Source organism: Solanum lycopersicum, chromosome 6 (genome assembly GCF_036512215.1).
Source record: "Solanum lycopersicum chromosome 6, SLM_r2.1".
Lineage (NCBI taxonomy): Eukaryota > Viridiplantae > Streptophyta > Magnoliopsida > Solanales > Solanaceae > Solanum > Solanum lycopersicum.
In genome coordinates, this window is record NC_090805.1 from 49112718 (window position 1) to 49135634 (window position 22917).

The 22917-nt window shown below is 33.8% G+C and overlaps 3 protein-coding genes across 3 annotated transcripts; 2 read left to right on the plus strand and 1 right to left on the minus strand.

Annotated features, from left to right (window-relative positions):
- Positions 1–680: 680 nt before the first annotated feature.
- LOC101258380 (GATA transcription factor 11-like) lies at positions 681–5221 on the plus strand. The gene is made up of 3 exons (XM_004242046.5): positions 681–849; positions 1739–1963; positions 4504–5221. Exons 2-3 carry the CDS (start codon positions 1748–1750, stop codon positions 5062–5064), a joined length of 777 nt encoding a protein of 258 aa, XP_004242094.2. The 5' UTR covers positions 681–849; positions 1739–1747; the 3' UTR covers positions 5065–5221.
- Positions 5222–6171: 950 nt separating this feature from the next.
- On the plus strand, positions 6172–9162 carry ARF10B (auxin response factor). Its single transcript, NM_001247951.2, has 4 exons — positions 6172–7359; positions 7719–8596; positions 8693–8755; positions 8901–9162. Exons 1-4 carry the CDS (start codon positions 6325–6327, stop codon positions 8938–8940), a joined length of 2016 nt encoding a protein of 671 aa, NP_001234880.2. The 5' UTR covers positions 6172–6324; the 3' UTR covers positions 8941–9162.
- Positions 9163–12514: 3352 nt separating this feature from the next.
- On the minus strand, positions 12515–22103 carry LOC101262924 (uncharacterized). The gene is made up of 19 exons (XM_004241228.5): positions 21774–22103; positions 20736–20839; positions 20447–20533; positions 20261–20336; positions 20100–20174; positions 19944–19997; positions 18763–18822; positions 18525–18635; positions 17774–17868; positions 17406–17611; positions 17091–17188; positions 16630–16733; positions 16338–16503; positions 16019–16141; positions 15133–15215; positions 14197–14338; positions 13983–14012; positions 13757–13818; positions 12515–13641 (listed from the first exon to the last, which is right to left on the minus strand). The coding sequence occupies exons 1-19, from the start codon at positions 21807–21809 to the stop codon at positions 12825–12827; spliced, it is 2529 nt and encodes an 842-aa protein (XP_004241276.1). The 5' UTR covers positions 21810–22103; the 3' UTR covers positions 12515–12824.
- Positions 22104–22917: the final 814 nt, after the last annotated feature.

Genomic DNA, 22917 nt, shown 5'->3' on the forward strand with positions numbered 1-22917 from the left:
GAAAACTACATTAAAATAACAACAAAAATCGAATCAAAATATTTCAGAGAATTTAAATAATACAAAATTTTAAGTTCTGAGTGTAATAGTAAACTCATATTGTTTAGGAGTGTACGTGCAACCAAAAAAATTAAAGTAAAAGAAAATAATAAGATACTCTTGTAATTCAATTATGTAGTAATAATAGTCCGTCTTAAAAAAATGTATTATTCCCTATTTCTCGTATTACTAGTTGATTATTTTACTAAAAATAATTATCCTATATTACTGTATCAATTCATTCTTTTTTTAAAAAATCTTCACATTTAATTATAGAATTCTGAAAAGAGAAACATTTTTTTAAAAAACCTTACCTAAATAGAAGCCGGAGGTAGTACTTTTTTAACTATCGAAAACAATTTAACTTTTATATTTTTATATTAATCTTAATTAAAAAACTATGGCTACATAAATAATGACGGAGAACTTTTTTCAGATCAAATTATTTTTTTTTCTTTAGTATTTATTTATTTCTATGGTATGGTGTCATAAAAACTGATTGGGTTGAATATATATTTTTATTTAAGCACGATAAATAGACTTGGGTGTTATTGAGGAGGAGGTTGTAGGGCCCTCAAGGCCTGAAGAAAAGCATGAAATATGAAATAAATAGTGTGTCCCTCCAAAACAATCACATGCTCCGCCGACTACCAAAGTTTCATTTATTATTTCACTAAAAATGCACAAATCCCCAACACACATTTCCTCTGCAAAACCTCCAGAAAGTGCAGTGCAGTGCAGTGCAATCCTCAAGGCGGACATTTTTGTACATGCAAAAACCTCCATCTTTACCCAATTCACCTTTCAACGGTCTGTTTACTTTCTCAAATTTTATTCTTCACCTGCATTATTATTTTCAATTAACAAAATTTAGGCGAAATTGGTAGGAATGTGGGGAGTTTTTGCCAGAGGGCGCTCCCGTTTTCACCGTGAAAATTGTGAAATTAGATTGTGTCTTCAATGATATTTGAAAATGGACATTGTGCACTAGAGGTCTTAGTTTGAATTTCTCGGGTATAGAGTCGCCTCTATTGGTGTACTTTCTGATGAGAATTTGAATTTAGTCATGGTCCGCATAGTGATTACAAGTGAAAATTTGTGTATGTTTTTCAAATTTTGAAATTTTAAAAACTTTTATGGCCAAACATGCTATATAATCAGGTTTTATAAAATTCGAAAATTAATTTTCTATCTTAGTACTCATCATGGCTAAAATAAGGTTTGGATCGTGGCGTCGTTTATTTGGCAACCCGTATCTTTGTGGGATACCAAATCAGAAACTTATTTATTACTTTTAATAACAATTTAGTATAATGAGTTTTAAGTATTTTAGTAAAAAGTTTTGAGGATAAATGAGAAGATACTTAGAATCTGAATAGACTCCTATTTTTGGTAGGATTAAGTAGTATTGGCACTAGGTGTTGCAAGCGCGTATGCTTCGTATAATATTTGAATACTTTACATAATAAGCCTACGCTATATATATACAGGTATATACCACTACTTTTTCCTTTTTCTTTGATTTGAACATAGCAATTTAGGTTTCACATTATTACAGGTAAGATAGTAGAGACATGGATTATGCATGTGTACAAAGTATAGCGACAAATTCTTGTTTGCAAAATGGTTTCACAGATTTTTTTTTAATAGTATATATATAGTTCTAACTACTGTTTATTGTATTGTATATATAACTCAGAAAATTGATATGGTTGAACAAAATTATATGGATGGAATTTCAATGGGACATATTGAGAATGAAGACTTTGAGAGCATACTGAATGGTTTGGATTTTTCTATCCAAAATTTGGAAGCAGACCGACTGGATGAAGATTGGGATGCGACGGTATACGGTGAATTATTGGGGCCAATTCCTTCGGAAACTCTTATGAGTTTACCTCCTTTGGAGTTGACCAATGTTGATGTGAGTTTTAACTTGGCTTGATTTATCTTTATTTTTCAAAAAAAAAAAAATCTTTTTTAAGCCTCCTTTGGATATTGCGAATAGGAACTACCAATAGCTGTTGTTTTGAGGAACTACCAATTAAGGCAAAAAAGTAATAGAAACTAATTTAAGGATAGAAGTTGGACGGGATGGATAGTTAATTAAGTATGAGACGGAGCCATAGTTGAGGGTCATGTGATAGTTGAGCCTGTTAAGTATATGAATTGATAGGAGTATGGCACAGTTATGATAGTTAAAACATAGGAGTTGGGCTACGAATAGAGTTGATACTGATAGGTAAGCATAGGAGTACCAGTTGTCTAGAATAATTTTGATAGTTTGTGTAATAATTGACATACTCGAAAAAAAAACCTTAGAACTATTAGTTATCTAAACATTAATATCTAAACATTTGTGGGTTTGTGTAACATACATTTATCTATATAAACATACATTTGGAGGTAATGAAAGTTTGGAAGTAGATGAACTTGGTGAATAATAAGATGTTAGTTCTATTTGTTTTTCAATGGGGTATGAGGTGTATTCTTATTGCTTCTTAATTCGTAACATAATGTATGGACCTTTCTTTTTGAAAAAAGATAAATTAATAGAATCTCTCTTAAGGATAAAAGAAAAAGAAAGGTTGGCGGATAGGTATAGTTAATTAAGGTTGAGGCGAAGCCCTATGTAGTTAAGGGTTGTCTTATCTTTCTTTTTCAAAAAAGTGGCTTGGCTTATCTTTCTTTTTCAAAAAAGAAGTTGGGCGGGACAGACAGTTAATTAAGGTTGAAGCGGAGTCGTATGTAGTTGAGAAATTACTTTAAGTATGTATATTACATATTTACCCACTTTGACTTCTCTGTGTGACGGGTGTGACGATAAGAGTATGGCACCGGTGTGATAGTTAAAGATAGGAGTTATAGGAGTATGGCACGAGTGTGATAGTTAAAGATAGGAGTTGGGCGGGTATCTAAGAATAGAGTTCACATTGAGGTGATAATTAAGCATAGGAGTTGGGCAGTTGGAGATACAATAACCAGTTCTCAATGCCCTATTTCAATTTTAAACTAATAACATTATCAAATAATTAAATTTAAACAAATTATTTGAATGTCTTATAAAGTATAAGATACTCAATCAGGTTTAACATTTTTATTGTATTTTAAATACTTTTAGAATAATTTTGTTGATCGTTTGTGTAATAATTGATACACTCGAAAAAACAAACTTAAAACTATAATTATCTAAACATTAATATCTAAATATTGGTGGGTTTGTGTAACCTATAAACATATATTTGGAGGTAATGAAATTTTTGTTTGAAAATTTAAAGTTAAAAGCTAATCAAACATAAGCATTTCTGTATGAAAAGTTTGGAAATAGATGAACTTTGTGAATATTAAGATGCTAGTGTCTATTTGTTTCTCGATAGAATGGTGTATGAGGTGTAATCTTATTAAAAAAATTTAAGGGCTACGTAATGAATGGTTTGGATTTTTCTATACAAAATTTAGAAGCAAACGGACTAGCTAATTATTTGGATGTGTATGCTGAACTATTCAGGCCAATTCGATCGTTGTATGACCCATGCTTCTAGGGGTTTTAACTCTGCAATGGCTTATCTTTCTTTTTCAAAAAAAACTACTTTATATTAACAAAATGTAATAATATTTCTTCTTTTTTTTCAAAAAAAAACTACTTTATAGTAATAGAACATAATAAGTTATGTGGGGTGGTGAATAGAGATTAATAAGTTATGGGTGTGGTGGATAGAGATGACATGTAATGGCGGAGCCACATGTACTCTAATACGTAAATAGAATAAAACATTATATATATATATATATATGGATGTGATAGTAGGCCTTCATACTTCAATATGTTTTGTTGGATGAGGGCTTACCTAACTCCATAGTCAATATATTGGCTTACCTAGCTCCATAGTCAATATATTTTGTTGAATGATGATATTACGGGCTTACCCTTAACCTCTATATCAATATATCTTGTTAATGACAATATTGTAAGATTATATTGATATACAGCTATTTGTTATTAGTTCTCTTTCTTTTATTCTCTTTTTGCTTGTGTTTGAGTGACTCTATGAACATTATCTCTCAAAGCTATTGAGCTCTTAGCTTCGCTTAATGTATGCTTCAGTATCGTTATCAAGTTTTTAAGACATACTTTTTAATGCTAATGAGTATAATCATAAAGAGACGATACTTTTGTTATTCATGCTTATAATGATTAGTTTTGGATGACACATACATATATATTTATATTTTTTCTCATATATGCCACACTTCTTTGTGCTTGAATCCCCAATGAATCTTAGAGCAGAAGCCTTTGCACTTATTGTCTTTGATAACACTTAGTTGTTTGATGTCAAATTTGTTCTCCTCTTTGTAGAATGCTTATGTGATTTGCAAATCATCACAATGTGTTCAAAATTATACAGTGACAAAGTTGGAAAATTGAACTCTCAAACTTCATTCTAATCGATGTTATCCTATCAGAACGTATTTCCGGAGGCCCAAGGGAATGTTATATTCCAGACAGGAAGTCCAATTTCTGTCCTGGAGAACACCCGCTCTTGTTCTGGTGGAAGGAGTGCAATATCCTTCAACTTTGGATCTAAAGGCCGTCGCTCCAAGCGTGCACGATCATCTACTTTGAATCCATGGCTTAAGATGGCTCCCATGCCTTGTACAACTTCTGCAGCCAAGAAGAATTCTGATTCCAAAATTGGTAAGGTAAATAAGAGAAAATTATCAAGTGCCATGGCGTCGCCTTTATTTAAAAGGTGCACACATTGTGAAGTAACAAAGACACCACAATGGAGGGAAGGACCATTGGGTCCAAAGACCCTATGCAATGCCTGTGGAGTTCGTTATCGTTCTGGACGCTTACTCCCGGAGTATCGACCTGCTGCTAGTCCCACATTCATTCCATCTTTGCACTCAAACTCTCACAAGAAAGTCGTAGAAATGAGAAGAAAAACAGTTGAGTCTTCTCCTGAATTTGACAGCCAAAACTTTGTTCCTTTGGGTAGCTATTTGTTAGATGAATATTTTTAAAGAGATGACTATTGTTTTAGTTAGGTACTTAATTTACTTCGTTGTTTGTTTTTCTTTTATGTTACATACAAAAAAGGTACTTAGGAAGTTAGTTTATTTCTCTTATGTAAAATCTAAACTAGATGAATATTATTTTTTTAGATATTTCATCTTGGAACTACTACAGTATTACTATTTCTTTTTCTGGTGGTCTCCATGGATCAAATTCTCTTATCTACATAGACAAAGAGTGCAAAAAATAAAAAGAAAAATTGAAAAATCATTTAATTGTTACTATAACATGTAATTATCAGGAATGCTCATCCTTCCTTTGAGAGTATATTTATTGTAAAATTGCTCCCCTCAATTAGTATCCTGATCAAGTAATTACTAAGCGTACGGTCCAAATTTACATAACTACGCCAATTGCATCTAAAATTTAATTACAAAAGATAACTACACCAAAGAGGATTTAGCTATTCATTCATCATTTTCAAAAGAAACGAACTTACATTAATTAATAAGTTGAGAGATAGTTGATTTGATTTAATAAATATATAGCTAGTCTTTTTTTATATATATAAAAATAAGAAAATCCGTTCCCAGTATGTCTATGTTTTGTATGATTATATATATTGTTCACTTGTGCTTATTTCTTTTGGCTCAACATGCTCTCAAATTTAATGAATTTTATTTTTTAAATATGATTTTGTATGTATATATCATACAAATTTAATAAAATATATAAACATATCATTTAAGGTGTACATGAAAATGAATATGTTTATTCATTTAATTTTATATACAAATTTTAGTATTTATTATTACTAATGCATTCGCTAAAAAAAAAGAAAATAAGTAGTGATAAAATAAATTTGGTGGGACGAATTCAGTCAATTTTGAAAGATAGACTTTTCTACTGTGCTAGATAGTTTTGTTTTTTTTTTACTTTTTTTGAACTGATAAATAATTACAACTGTAGTAAATTGTCTGCGGTCAAAAAAAGGTCATCTATTATCTCGTATGTAAAATATCTCTTGCCCCTAATACGATACATCTTAACCGTTTGTGTCTTTTTCTCTTCCCCTTTTTGCAATTTCTGTTTCAGATCCGAACAGCTCTACTTTTGTCTCATTTTATTTCTGAAATAATCATGTAGGAGTATATTAAAGCTATTTGGGTTGAAGAGGGATTTGTGCAGGTTTATTGCACTTCTGTTTCTGTAATTTATTTTGTTTTGCTACAAAAATTTTGTGATTAGCAAGTTGTTGGAGTGTTGAAATGGAGGTGGTGGAAGAGAAGTGTGTGGACTCTCTGTTTTGGCATGTCTGTACAGGAAGCATGGTACAAATTCCTCCGGTGAACTCTAAGGTGTTCTATTTCCCACAAGGTTATGCTGAGCATACATTTACAAATGTTGATTTCACTGTACTGGCGAGAATTCCGGCGATGATTCTATGCAGAGTTGATGCTGTGAAGTTTTTAGCTGACACTGAAACTGATGAAGTTTATGCGAAAATTAGGCTTATTCCGGTTGAAGACTTTGAAGATGACAGTGTGGTTGAAGAAACTGAGAAGCCTGCTTTTTTTGCTAAGACATTGACTCAATCAGATGCGAATAATGGGGGTGGTTTTTCAGTTCCGAGGTATTGTGCAGAGACAATTTTCCCCAAATTGGATTTCACAGCTGATCCGCCTGTCCAAGTAGTGAAGGCAAAGGATGTTCATGGTGTAACCTGGAATTTTAGGCACATTTATAGGGGAACGCCAAGGAGGCATTTATTGACTAGTGGTTGGAGTGCATTTGTCAATAAGAAGAAGCTGGTTGCAGGGGACTCTGTTGTGTTTGTCAAGGCTGAAAATGATGAGCTTTGTGTTGGAATTCGCAGGGTAAAGCGGGGTGGTATTGGTGGACCGGAAACACAATCAGGGTGGAAATCAACTGCTTGTAGTTATGGTGGATTTGTGACGGAAGACGAGAACAGTAGTACTAATGGAAATCTGATTTCTTATGGTGAGAGATTTAGAGATAAGGGAAAAGTGAGCCCTGATGAAGTTGTTAGAGCCTCATGTCTCGCTGCTAATGGCCAGCCTTTTGAAATTGTTTACTACCCTGGTGCAAGCACTCCAGAATATTGTGTTAAAGCCTCTTCTGTGCGTGCTGCAATGAGTGTTCAATGGTGCTCAGGGATGAGGTTCAAAATGGCCTTTGAAACCGAGGATTTTTCTCAGATCAGCTGGTTCATGGGAAGTATATCTTCAGTTCAGGTTGTTGATCCCATCCGTTGGCCTCATTCACTGTGGCGGCTTCTTCAGGTAATGTTATAACTGCTTATCTATGTCAATTTGCCATTTGAAATAGCTCTTGGACAAAAAAGAATTTACATCAAATCGATAGATGAGTGATATTTTTCACTTAATGCTGTCTAACTAATGTGTATTCTAACCATTTATTTGGTATCGCTTAACAATGGTACTTAACTTAGTAAAGACATATTGTGTTATTCACATTCATTTGCTTTTAATTTTTTTCGTATTTAGCAACCGGATATTCGAATAATTGAGAAACCAATACTGAGATTGATCTTTATGCTGTGCAGTACTATGAAAGTGTCTCCAGTGGTAACATTTAGTTGTAGTTTTGTTTATAAACTTCTCCCTGTGATATACTGCAGGTGACATGGGATGAACCAGATTTGTTGCAGAATGTAAAATCTGTAAACCCATGGCTTGTCGAATTGGTCTCTAATATGCCCGACATTAACTTGTCACACAACTCACCACCAAGGAAAAGGTTGTGTTTGCCACAAGAGTTTCCATTTGACGGTCAATTTCCATTACCTTCATTTTCAGGCAACCCCCTCACGTCTAGCAGTTATTCTCGTTATCCGTCTGACAGCATTACTGCAGGCATACAGGGAGCCAGGCATGTTCGATTTGGAGTACCTTTATTAGATCTCCACCGTAGCGAAAAGTTGCAGTTAGGTGTGCTACAACCACCCGTTTCCCAACAAGCTGATGCTGATTCTGAAATTCCTATTGGCACAAGTAAGGTCCAAAAAGAGAGCAATGAAAATATATCTTGCTTGCTTACCATGGGTACCTCTAGTCAGATGGAGAAAGCTGATAATGTGAAGACACCTCGGTTTTTACTCTTTGGCCAACCAATTCTCACCGAACAGCAAATGTCAAGTGTCCTCTCTACTCATGCTCCTCCACAAGTCCAAACAGAAAGAAACTCCGATTGGGCACAATTGAAAACTGAAAGAATTACTCCAGACTGGAAATGCCTTTCAGAAAGTCTATCAAGCACATTTCTTTGGAATAAAGGTTATCACGCAGCTGAACTTGGCGCGAGTACTGATCACTGCAAAGTATTCCTAGATTCAGAGGACGTAGGACGTACTCTTGATCTCTCAGTTCTAGGATCATACGCGGAGCTGTATAAAAGACTTGCAGACATGTTTGAGATGGAAAGATTAGATATGGTGACCCGTGTGCTCTATCTAGATGCAACAGGTGCATCTAAACAAATTGGAGATGAACCATTCAGGTGTATTTAGTACTTCCTATTCTTGAATTCGTTCATGTCAAGATATTTATCTAGTAAAACGTTCTTATCAATGTTCTCCTCGGAATTCTAATGCAGTGACTTCATCAAGACTGCAAAAAGACTGACAATTTTGAAGAAATCTGGCAACAGTGCTACAAGGTAATTGTTAGTAACTGAATACTTCCTCATGCGGCTGTTGTCTTTGTATGAAGATTTCGAGAATAATTGTTAAGACATATATTGTGCATTTGTTCGGGGAATTGGCACATTGTGAGTAATGCTTACAAATCTTATATTTCTTCAGGAAATGGCTCACTGATCTGCCGATCCTCAATGTTGTCTAGATTCTTCAAACCAGGCAGGAACAGGATGGATCCTTGAAGCATTTTTGAATAAAATTATCGTTTTATTGTCTAGGTGAATAAGACTCTGGTTGTTTCTAAGAAATCCTAAACTGCTTTATGTAGTATGGATGATATGTTCTGAGGATGTTTTAGTTGTAACCACATGTTAGTGGTGGGATTTTTATTTTTTTAAATTAAAAAAACATCAACTTTATTTATGTGTGAATTGTTATGTGTATTTCTTTCACATCAATACTCCTCGTCTTATGCTTACTAAGTTTAAATTAGAATACACATTAGGATCATGTATTGTCCGTCTTTGTTGAGAGTGCTTCCTAAAAGAATTCAGCCATTTGTTTCTCCGATTCATGAAATACACTAGGCTTATTCAGCCATTTATTTCTCCGATTCATAAAATACACTAGGTTTATTCAGCCATTTATTTCTTCGATTCATGAAATACACTAGACGTAATCATATAGTGAAATGTGGGGACAGGCTTTGGTTTCCTCTCATCAGCTCAAGTACTTTTATCTAAACAAGCAACGTTAATAATGACGATTGCATTGCAGGTGCACACGTGAGGGTGTTGGACATGAAGCGTAGCCTAAGTTGTCACTATACTTTTTAAAAAAAAAAATCAATGTATATCAAATTTATTACTATGTGTGCTTGTTGAATCCGTAACTTTATACTCCATTAATTCTAAGAAAATTTGGCTAATTTGTACCCCATTAATAGCTTATTTAACTAAATCCTCTGAAAATATAATAAATTGACAGTCTTAATAATTAAGTTTAAGAAATAATGCATCATTTAATGAATATATAATAATTTGAACCTCATAAACATGATATTGTCGACTCAGCATATAAAGGAGCCACTTGTTTTATACTTCACAAATCAAACCACCTTTGCTCAAATAAATGAACTTTGTAAACAAATACATGAGCATGCAACTAAAATGTTATCATAACTTCATTCCAAAATATTTCTTACATTTTATTTTTGTGAGTTAAACCATTCAAAATCTTGATTAATACTCCCACCATCTACTATGATTTGTGAGCTATCTTAAATATATTTGTTCAAAATTAATTGTCAATTTAAATAATCAATAAATAATTAGTTATTTTTTTTCAATTCTGTCATTAATAATTCATAAGTACTGATTTCAAAAAGTCATTTTAAAGTTATAAGACTACTTTAATGTGAAAAAATTCACTTTTACGATTTTCATAAAGCACAAATCATTTTAATAATGATTGATAGTAGGACAATATTAGTCAAATTACACCTTATGTTAAATTTTTCTTAAGAATTAGGTATGATCTTATCCTGACAAATAATAGTGGACGGAGGGATTACTATTTTTTATTACTTTTTAAATCATATTGATTCAAAAAATGCCAACTTATAGTATTGTTCTTAATGTAATATTTGATTATTAAAACTATAATTTTAAAAATATTGAATCAATTCAATTTATAACTTGGAGAAACAAAATATAACTACTATTTTTAAAAAGAAATCGTAGTAGGAATAGCTCTCTGTGTTGATTACAACAACAATCATATACTTTAGCTTAATTTTATATATAAAAGAAAATTGAAAAAGTTAAGAGTATGTGATTATTTCTTTGAAATGAAATGAATAGCTAAATCCTAGGGGCAAACTTGGGTGAGTCAATGGATTGGGAACAGAAGACCATAATTCAAGGCAACAATTTTGATCATCCCAATATTTAAATTTATTTTTTGGGGGTTTTCAATGAGATCCTACAAACACGTTGAATGATCAAACTCCTCATGGAGTCATGTTCTGCTTTAATTTTGTTTCATCAAATTCAGCTCACAAACATTAACGTTGTGTTTCCAAAACTACGACTTATTTTGCGATTTTGTCGTTGGAATCAAAGGTATGCATGTCTCGTCTCCAAAGCCACATGAGGGCCAAGTTGTTATAAAAAAAACATTTGTTTGTACATGCAAAAACAATTCATTAATTTCGAAACTGTTAAAGAATGATAAAAGTCCCACTGAGATGTGTGGGTTTCTTATAAAGTTTGGGCAATTCTTTTTTCTTTGAGCTAATTTTTGAGGTGTGAGTTAAGCCTAAAATCTAATTTCAACGGAGACAAATTTATCAAATTATGTTAAATATTACACGTATATTCAATGATAAACTATATGTTTTCATATTTATTAAGAAAAAAATATAAGTGAAATCCATTCTGATTGATGTCTAACATAAGATGTAAATTATTCATATTTTATGATGTATATAATCGTAATATAATTTTTTTAAAATAATTTTAGTTGAGCTAAAAATAGTCGTTATCTAAATTTTTTGTTATTTAAGATAGGGACCACTAAACGACATAGATTTGGTGACAATTCAATTCGTGTGGTGGACCCCACTCCCACCCTATTTTGGGTGCATAAACGGCCAGACGGTCAGACGTGTACGTCTCTAATTATTCTTTTTATTAAATATTCTTTTTCTGGATAAAGTTAACCCATTTCTCCCGAGATATTGTGATCTCAACTCGCGATATATATATATATATAAGTATATATCTCTTTAGCCATAGAATGGTAAAATTCTTGTATTTGTACCGTGGTTACTCGTAACAATTAATTACGTTATCGTCCTTCAAAGAAAAGGACGGAATATTTGTATATTTCATATTATAATTTGAGTAATTAAGTAAAATGAATTAATACTTTTAAGGGAATGTGAATGTATCCGATTAAAAAAAAAACGTTATTATTGTTTGAGCCTGAGCAAGCTCCGTTTTTTTATTTTTTTTTATACCTGTAAAATTACCCTATAAAAAAAGTATACTAGTACATCAGCAAATCCCAACCAGTTCACTTTATTTGAGCTGATGTTCAATGCAAAGGGTTGAATAAAATAATATACTTATACACAAACTATCCTTTTCTCAAAATATACTTCTAGCATTTTTAAACTCTTCACTTTCATAGCTCCGAGGTAAGATATTGTTAATGATGCTACTTCAAACTAAAGATGGTAAAAAATTGAGTTACTACTTCTGACTAAGCCAACCTGAAATTAATGTATTTCGATAAAGTTACAAATCTCAACATGTGATTTAGAAGTTCTAGCCGAAAACTTGATCTATGGTTATTTCTTTAGCCTTTATTCTGTCCCTATCAATGAATTGGCTTACATACCACCTTTAGACAAAACAGTTATAACGAATTGATCTGAAGTATGCAAATTAATATAAGTTTCTAACTTCAAATCAAAAATTTATTTCACAACTTCTTGAAAATAAATTTACGTTTCCAGAAACTCCAGAATTAAGTAATATTTAATTCCCAAAACAGAAGTGTATCGTTTAGACCTTGTCATCCTACTGAATTTAACCCAATTGCTAGAACTATGAGCTAATCTGTGGCATGTTTTATATATATAATTACCTTGACTCTATTCAATCGAAACACGCTGATGATAAAACATTTTCATCCAATCATAGCATGAGACAGACAAGCAGGATGAGAGTCGTTTCCATCAGCATCCCACGAATGTGCCTTTAACTGGATAGTTAGCAAAGAAAAAATGTTATTGATAATTGAAATAACTCCAGAATCCATACAACTACTACAAGACTCCAAAACTCGAATGAATATGCCATATTGAGAATTGAGAAACCAAAATTTTCACTAATCAAAAGGAAACCTGGACAGAGTGGAACAACAAAAAAATCAGTAACAACCAATAGGTTATCCTTGTGTCGATCCCAATTGAAACACAAAGTACACTGTACACCTGTATAGTCTCACCAAACTGAAAATGAGTATCCTGCGTATCAGCTGTGTTTCTAAATTCAGATAAGGGTCAACTGAATTCCCCAGTTATTCCAGTACTGTAACTTCTTGATCCACTCTCCAAAAGTTTGCATCATTGAATTCTTTCACTCCTGATCCGCCCTCATCTGTATTATCCTTTTCTGGCATCTTAGGAACCAAGCTCCTTTTCAATGGAGCCGCTTCCCCAACAATACCCTCCTTAAGAGCGTGTTCCATTGCCTTTTCAGTACCCTCTAATTCCACACCAACAAATTCAACATCCTCTTCAAACAAAGAAGGCACAGGGGCTGCTGCTGCTTTTTGACTAGAATCAGATCCTGATGAACTTTTGTTAGAATCAGGAGATGTAGATACGCTATTTGGAATAGACTCTCCACCACTGCAAGAAGTGGGACTAATCGAGAGAGTTACTGCCTCCCCTGAATTTGCAAGATTTTTGCTACAGTCACCATTATCTTCAAAGGGATTCACGGATCCACCAACTGAGCCATTCCCCCATGCAACCCATTCAGGTATAGGCCTGTCTCCAAACGGGTCATCACTGTCTGACTTCTCAAAATGGAAGAAATCCCCATCACCTGACACACCTGCTTTATCTTTTTGTTGATTGAAGTCTCCACCATTAGCAGAATCGGCTCCATTAAAGGCATCTGAACTAGAACTGGGCATTACATCTGATTTTCTCTCAGCCAATTCCTCCTGCTCTCCAACTACCACCTCATCATCACTATTGCTATTACCACCATTCGTTGTTCCATTAAGGTTAATGTCTTCCATCACTTCAGTAGGTGAGGTGCTCTTGGGATCATCTCCAGTTCTATCATCTCGGAAAGCAAACCAATCCGAATTTGTGAACAAATTGCTGCAAAAGTTTTTCAAAAAAAAACAATTATACATGATAAGAAGTGCAGATAATACCAGATGCCAAGAAACTGACAGATAATAATAACTTTGTAGCCAGGACAGCTAGAACTCACCTCCCTTGCTCTTCTCCCAACCTCAGGACAACTTCAGCAGACTCATCATCAAAGTATACATCCTACAGTAACATGAATGTAGCATTGTGATGAACACTACAGCATATGATAACGAAAAATAGATAAGTGAATATCGCACAAGTCAGTCATCAGTTCTTCGTGCTATCTAACTATTCCATTTCATATTACAAGAAAAGGACAAGTTAACTAAGGAAAACATTATTACCTCATCATCTCGATCAAGAGCTCCGTGATCCTGTTAACATGAAAGAAAAAACACAAAGGAATCAAAAGCTAGACTAAATCCCGGTCCACAGCCCAAAGCGGAGTTGGGGTTGCAGAGCACTTGTCCCTGAGATCATAGATTCCATTCGCCCTCCTCAACCAAACAGACAACACTACCCCCTCAATCCTCAAACAAGAAGGTATACAATGCTTACCTCTTCAGCGCCATTATTATCATATATGGTGTACTGGAATGCCTGGCTCAGATTATTTGCTAAAGCTGCTACATCATAATCTCTGTTATGAACATCTTCCTCGTCGCTGTCTCTTGTCCTATCTAGTAATGCAGTTGGCCGGCTGCTTATACACAAAAAAGAAAGTTGAAAATCCATATATAGGCGACACAAACTAGAAGAATCTTTAGTATATTAGAGATATAACCATTGGAGTATGTATTATTAGAGAACACTTAGAGCATTTACGCTATTAAGGATTCATACAGCCAAACCCAGCTATCTAGGGATTGAGGCATAGTGTTTTTATACTTACTGCAGGAACCAAGGAAGACTATGAGAGGAGGTGAGAAAACATAAGCTCATCTTACAATCACTTTATAAGTATATTTCCAAAGGTACTTTTCACTTCTTGATTTTAAGAAGTTCAGTTGAAATCCACTAACCCATTTCGCAAGAGATCTAAGCAGTACTTCAACTTATAACAGGACATTCATGTCAGTTTGAGACCAACAAAGCACATCTTTATCCCCTTTATTCAACCTTAACCCAGCCATTTCTTATCTGACCTGTTTTTCCAAATCCCTCCTAATATTTGAAAATTCAAACGTTGAACTACAAAGAGTAACAAAGAGAGTGCTTCTTATGACACCAACAGTATGTCTATTGTCTAAAGAGAATTCATATGGGAGAACTTTTTAAAGTAATTGCTTACTTTAAATATGTTTGTTCTCTTCATTTGTTCTTCTAAATTCCACTATTAGAGGCAGTGATTATATTAATGAAAATATGCCAGGTATGTTTCCCAAGTTATTGCTTCATCCAAACAAAATTTCGTTACGGTCTACCTCATATTACAGATATCAAAATCTAACATTCCATAATGTTCAAGTTAAATCAGAATAGGCAGAAGCATACCCACAAGCCCATCGATAGACATTTTCGAGTGTATTACGCTCCTGTAAGACAGTAGTGTGCCAATCACTCCATTCCATATTTTTCTGGAGTAAAGAGAACCCATTAGCAGAAGCGGAGCTGAAACTTGTGCACAAAATCATGTGCCAGATAAAAGTAATTGAAGGGAAGGAATACTACGTAAAACTATCTTGCACCAACCCCAGCTATACAATTATACTCAAAAGCCAACAATAGCGACAGAAAGTGAGAAACGTAATGGTGTGTAAGCACAAGTGGGGTCTGGGGAGGGTGGTCTGTGAGCAACCTTACACGTACCTTATGAAGATAGGGAAGTTGTTTCCGATAGATCCTTGACTCAAAATATACAGCCATTAAAATAAAATGGGATGGATTTTAGTTTAACAAAATGAATATTAACTCTTGAAGAAAAAATAAATGCTTGATAAAACCATACGGAACAGCCTTCCTACCTCTGAGGTAGGGGTAAGGTCAGAGTATACTTTACCCTCCCCCAACCCCACTTTGTGGGATTATACTCAGTATGTTGATGTTGATTGAATAAAACCTTATTTACAATCATAAATAGTAAAAATCCATGGAACTACATCCTCCCCAAGAACGCAAATACAAGCCAAGCTTCAATCTTATATAATTTCTTTTACTTTGGGGAATGGAGTAGGTTGGCCGTTGGTAATAGTATGTTCAGAATTATTTGTCCGCATCCAAAATGGAGCTCTCTTGAGAAAACAACTGCTTAGATATACATAGTAAGGTCTAACAGTTACAGCTTCAGGACCTTTTCGCAATTAAAATTGGAAATCATCAGTATCAAACTTCCATGAAACGTTTAAGTAACAAATTTAAAGGCTATCACTGTAGCACTCACCTCTAGATGTCCTCGAATGCGATTGTCATTGCTTCCCAACTGTACAAGTTTGTTAGCAATGCGTGTTAGATGCCCTATGTTACCCAGTCGGGGTGCTTGTTTACCAGTAGCAGGAAAAGTGGGCTGCATCAATTGAAAAGCACAAATGCACAATTAAACATTTTAAATCATTGTTTGCAATGAGAATATAAGGTTATTATTGAATATATTCATATTCCGTACAAAAAGTTGAGACAACAATATAAGAACAAGAGGAATTAAATTTGCAAGGCCTATAATCATCAAAGAGAAGGAAATCAGCTACTTCGCTAAAATCAACCTGACTTTCACTGCCAGAAACTGTGGGCTGTTTATCCGTTTGAAGAATTTTTCTAAGCAAATTACAGTCTTCAAAAAGATGATCGACCAGGACGCTGTTTCTGCTTTCCAAGCATGAATTGATTATACTCTCTACGTGATGATGCAATGCATTGTTAAATGCGTACCTATACAGCAATTATCCAACTTGTTAGAACATCAAACAAGAAACAACAAGTAAGAAAGTAAACAATACAAGATCAATCACTTTTGTACACCGAATCGAGAGTACAGGAGCATAGGCAGAATCTTACTCAAAAAAGAGATCCAGGACTCTCTCAATTGTCCCAGAACTGATCAATTCATCCTCTGCAACTTCATTGCCAGTTTTTAGCAGCACAGAAATGAATTCCACAATCTACAATAAAGAAGAAAAAGGATCTAAGATACAAACAAAAGAAGAATCAGCTGAGATTATCAACCCAATAAACACAGTCCTTGGGATGCAGACAGGCATTACATGCAATTTCGTGTCAGTACGCTTTTCTAAGCTAATAGCCAAAGATTAGTAGTTGGAAAATGCATGACAACAAATCCACAAAGTTTTACAAGTGGACTTTACAACCGCTTGCAACACATAAGAACAGTTGATCCTTGAAAACTATTTCTAACGCCATAACAATGGAACATCTAACTTGGCATATCCTTCTCATGGATTGCTATAAAGTTGGGTATGGATAAAAAAACGATTAACTCTTTTTCTTTAAAAGCAAACCTTTAACCGATGTTTCCCTAGAGGCGGCCTGAGTTCACCATATGTTGTAGGCAGAACCTTGTCATCAGATGATACATTCAACAGCTTTAGCAAGTTGCCTGTGTCAAATATGACATATATTAACTTTCATAATGAGATCTGAGACAGAAAAATCATCAGCAAAAATCACTAATATTAGCATTATGTTTCTTCTGTGGCATGTTATCTGATGGCTCTGTGCGTTCGTACTTCCTTACTAACCACACTTTCTACAAAATTTTAATAATTTCCAAAGGGTAGAAAATATGCGTAAATATTTCTAAACAGGAAACTTACTGAAATTTGGCAGCATTGCACTTATAGTCTCAGGATTGACACACACAGATGACTCATAAACATGCTGGCAGCGATAAGAATACATCATGGGAGATGGAATTGATCTTTTTGGATCCAGCAAAGATATGCATACAGATAATGAATGGACAAGGGCGGACTTTGAGTGTGAGTCTTCAAGGGCATGACTGAATATCCTTGCTATAAAACTACACCAAAAAGAAAGTTGTAGAACTTCATCAGTTATACATTACTTCGCACAAGTGCAGATGATATTTCATTCTCAGTAGAAATAAAAATGATAATTTACTATCAGCAGCAGTGTAAAAAATTAACTTTTACGGGAAATATCAAAGGGAAGTCCCACAAACCTTGGGCTAGATAGCTTAGTAGCAAGAGGAGATGGTGCATTTAGGGTTATTGTACATAGAGTCTCTGCTGCATTAGCATGTACTTCTGGAGAACTCTGGACAATAAAACACAACATCAAAAATCTTCTAAGCGAAATGTGCCAAAAGCAACTTAGTAGAAGACTAGATCATTCAATCACATTCAACCATCCTGACATAAGGATTGTGATCCGCAATCATTAAGAAAATGATGGCAGAAATAAAGCCAGTTCAAATTATCTACAGTGTAGCTTAAAGGAACATGAAACTAAAAATTTGAGAGGATTTTGTATCTAAATTAAGTGCCTCATGTATTGGTAATTCCCATCAACTATAGAAATATGTCCCATCTCCTGACAGCAGATGGAATTCCATTAACTTAGCGCCTTAAAAGTAGGAAAATCCTATCAAATATATAAGCACATCACCGCTCCTGCTGCTCCCAAGTCAAGGAAGTCATTTCACACTATGTTTGCTATTCAGTAAGCAACAAACCAGCTTTTAAACCAGTAAATTAAGCAGTAACAGATCACCAGTAAACTGTCAACAAATAACATTAGACATGGAAACAACAAATGATAATAGAATGGCAGAATCAAGTCAGAAAAATTGTAGGTACTTAATGCACTACATGCCCAATATATAGACAAACTTTATAATTCCAATGGTAGTATATTATATATCAGTATATCACTATAAGCAAAGCAAAAAACATTATCTATTTTGGACTTACAGAGGGGCTCAATTTATCCACAATCATTTCTAATAAATTGCTGTCAGCCAGCCATTGCATGACATCCTTAGTGTTTGGGTAAATATCAGCGCCTACAAGTCGCACCAAAACCTATAAGAAAAAGCTCATCAGAGAAAAATGTTTTTCTTGCAAAGTGATTCTCAATCTATTTTCAAACAATGAAGCATAAATAAAAAAGATAGTAGTCAATGGTAAAATGGAAAACCAGGCTACAAACCTCCATTATGGATGTAATACCAATCAAATCCACCATCTGGCGGAAAACATCATGATGGGTCTGCAACCAAAAAGAAACAATGTAATTACAGATTATTTGAGGGGGGAAGAGGAAAAAAATAGCATAAACACCAAGAATCTGTGTCATAAAGCTGTGCTCTACATAAAATCAACTTCATTTCTATGTCAGCATTTCTCCAATATACCTCCCATAATCAAGATGCTTGAAGCAAAATATATTCAAAGCGGAGCTCCATCTATAGTTGTAACGTAAATAGTTAAGTAAACATTGAAGTCACCACATTTTTTTTAGTGAAGTAATTTTAATAATATTAGCAAGGCATCAAGGAGATGCAATGGTTACCACTAAAAATAAAGTTGCTTCAAACATGAAAATAACATGAAGAATGAGATTATGTTAACATCAAGCTATTTAGTTAACCTTCATCATCAGGAAGAAAATGTCTCATAGACAGTGAGGTTATGTTTGACATAAGATCCATGTAGATGTAATGAGTAAACCAATCCCCCAGCCTTCTTTTTGAACTGCTGCCTAACTATATAATCTTAATCTTTATGTGATAGAAATAGAACTAGCTCATCACATCATACTAGTCAAACTTCTTTAACATTACTCCTAGAGTTTGTTAAAGACTCTATGAGTTAACATCACACTCTTTAGTTACCCTTCATCATCAGAAGAAAATGTCTCATAGACAGTCAGGATATGTTTGACATAAGACCCATGTAGATGTGACGAGTACACCAATCCCCCAGCCTTATTTTCGAACGAATGCCTAACTGCATAATCTTCATCTTTATGTGATCAAAATAGAACTAGCTCATAACATCATACTAGTCAAACTTCTATAATGAGTTTGTTAAACATTCTACATGCATAATCTTCAATTGGAAAACAATATTTTCTTTTGTTTCTTAGCCGGAAAAATCAATCAATTACCTATGCCTCAATTCCCAAATAAAGTTAGTTCCTTTTTTTCTTTTTTTTGCTTTTGCACACCTTGACTTATCCTTCTACTAGCATATATGTCTTTAACCAGACAAAAGATATCTTAGCAAGCACATGATGCATTTGCTAAGAAAAAAAGAAGCTAAAAATGATCACCACAAATATAAATTGCCTGTACAAAGTACCAAATACGTAGAATTTATCATGCCAACCTGGACATAATTCATAAGTGGAATAGTCTTCCGCAACATGAGGCACACCACGACCTGCGTGAATCAAACCCATGTAAAATATCAGCCAAATAACATTTCAACATAGCACAAAGGAATTTTTTCATACACGACAGATGTAGATGAATCTAAGTGTACCTTACTAAAATACCCAGCAAGCAAAGCACAATGAGGACGGTCGGTCTCCAAGAACGAAAAGAGCAAATCCATTAGCTGCACCACAATAGAAAAATGACCAAATAATCAGAGCAGAACAACTGCATCTTTTGTGCATAAAATACATCTTGTGAGTACAGTACCTCTTCATCGTCCACTAAAGTCTTAAGGATGACATCAATTTCACAAGTGAATATCTCACATGCGATGAAAGGAAACCTACAGAATGAAACAGCATTCAGAACCAGATTTTCAAATATTGAATGATGAATATGTACATTTAATAAATAAATACATGATAATTGAAGCTTGGATATGTCATAACTTACTTAAACTTCCATTTGCTATCGGCATCCTCAGAAGGCACTTCAACAATGTATCGCAGCAACTGCTCAACCTGAGCTCTATCTCTCAAACTGATATCACAAAATCATAGTCTCTCAATGAACTTCGAAATTATTAATGGAACTAATATTTGGTAAGGATATTAATTACATCCCTGGAAACAGTATGTCAATTAATTAACAAACTAAAACTATCTATGTCAATTAACAAACTAAAACTATCAACTGCAGTGAAGATTTTAAAATAATAAGCTAATGCTGGGAGGGAGTTTACAAATTTATCAGGCGGCTATTCAAAGCTTTGCATTCTTGGATTATCTCTTCTTCATCAAGAAGCTCTTCCAATGTGAAGTTTTCCTTGTCTAACACCTCTTCAACCTAATGTACACGGCAATATATTTTAACAGTTAGAACATCAAGTTTGAATGATAATCAAAGCTCAGAGCCACGAAATAAAGAGTGCACTTTTACCAGTAAACATAATGAATAAATTTAGCAGTTAATTTAACAAGAAGAAAGATGAACAGACATTTTGCCTCAAAAACTAATGACCCAACATTGAGAAGAATAACACTTTCCAAATAATACAATAAAGAGGGCTATAAAATGATGTGCCCCCTCGGAGATAATCACATATTTGAAAGTCGCACATCGAGAAAATCTGCTGAGCAGGTGACAATTACCGGTGCAATCAAAAATTGACAATTCTGAGAATACTCCATATCCAAACACCTTAATAACATAGACCCTCACCAATGTTGTACATCCTAAACAGAAGAAATAGAACATTGGAATTTATCTAATAAATATACACAACAAAATAGTTCTAATTGGTTCCTATGTTTGGATTTGAACTTAATGATCTTAAATTCCCTTCATGAAACCATACTCTTACAAATCCCACAGCATTGTCTAACAAACTTGATTCTGCCATCAAATATTGCTTAACAAAAAATATCATCACTTCAATTATATTTACAGTTACAGGAAAGGAAAACAAATAACTCAACCAAGTTAAGTGAACCTACAGTAATTAAATATAACGAGCAACACCGAATTAAACAAAACTAAGAAGTAAACCACAAAATTTTACATCAGATTCCTCCCAGTCATAAATGAACACGAAAGTTCAACTCTGACACAAGTAATACACTCTGCACACGAATCCAACACCAATTCGGGGGAAAATACTGAATCGAATATATTGATAAAATGCTTAAAAAATTCAAATCTCCAGAAGCAAATTTGTCTGTATAATTGAAATACAACAAGGAAAGCATTAGAGCTAGATAAATCCATATCTAGTACATACCGGCGAACAGGACAGATGTGTGAGCTTCCAAAACATACTGAACGAAAAACAGATCTGTAAGCCCTAAAGTGAATCGAGAGAGGAGGTTTTGTAGCGAAACAGTGAAAGCAAAGTCAACAAAAATACAGGCTTTTTGAAGATCAAAAGGTAGAGATATTGAAGCCGTGAAGATCGAGAGAAAGAGATAGAGAGAAGTGTAAGAGAGGGATAGAGAGAGAAGAAGAGCTTCGCAGCGGAGAAACAAGGGTAATGATGTTTTTGTTTGATGAAGAATTGGAGGGCGGAAAATTCGAAAGTTATAAATTGGAGGGGTCGAAATTCACTAAACTCGAAATATAAAATAAAATAGCCGCATGCACTATTTTCTTTTTTTTCTATGAAAGTTAGGCATCGATAGGCTAATTTATCCATATCCCCAAAGTACATTTTATAAACTAGATCACCTAAAAAGTATTCGGTCGTAAATATATATTTTCTTCTTCTTCAATTAATTTGTGTTGGTATGATAAATTTCGCATAATTCGAGAAAAGTTGAATTAATTTATTAATTTTTTTGTATTTTAATAAATGTAATCTACTAATAACTGTACAATCTTAAATTTATTTATGTAGTTAGTTATGTCTTATGTAAAACTTAATTTTTTTACATTGTTTTTGTTTGAATTGCTTCACAATTTTGACTAAAAAAAGGATTTACTGTAACAAAAGTTAATGAGATAAAATAAATTTATTGTTGTCTTAAAAGAAGAGAATTTATATAATATTATACACAACATTTTACATTATAGGGGAAGAATAAATGTTACATATGTAGCATAGAATATTCACTTAATATGGAACCTTAAATTTTGGATAAGTTCCAAAACAACAAAATAATTAGTACTAATTAAGCATGATAGTGATGGTTAATTTTTGTAGTGATGAGATTAATCCATCTAGGGCCCATTTGATGTGATGCCATATACAATTTTATCCACGCAAAAAGTCATTTTGCTGTCACATTAAAACACTTAGTATAATTTTATTAATTGTAGTAAGTAATATAATGTTTTAGTCAAACTTGTAATTAGTACCACTAATAAACGCTAACGGCAAAATCCATGCAACTTAATTTTGTCACTGTAACGCAACGGGTCATGTCATA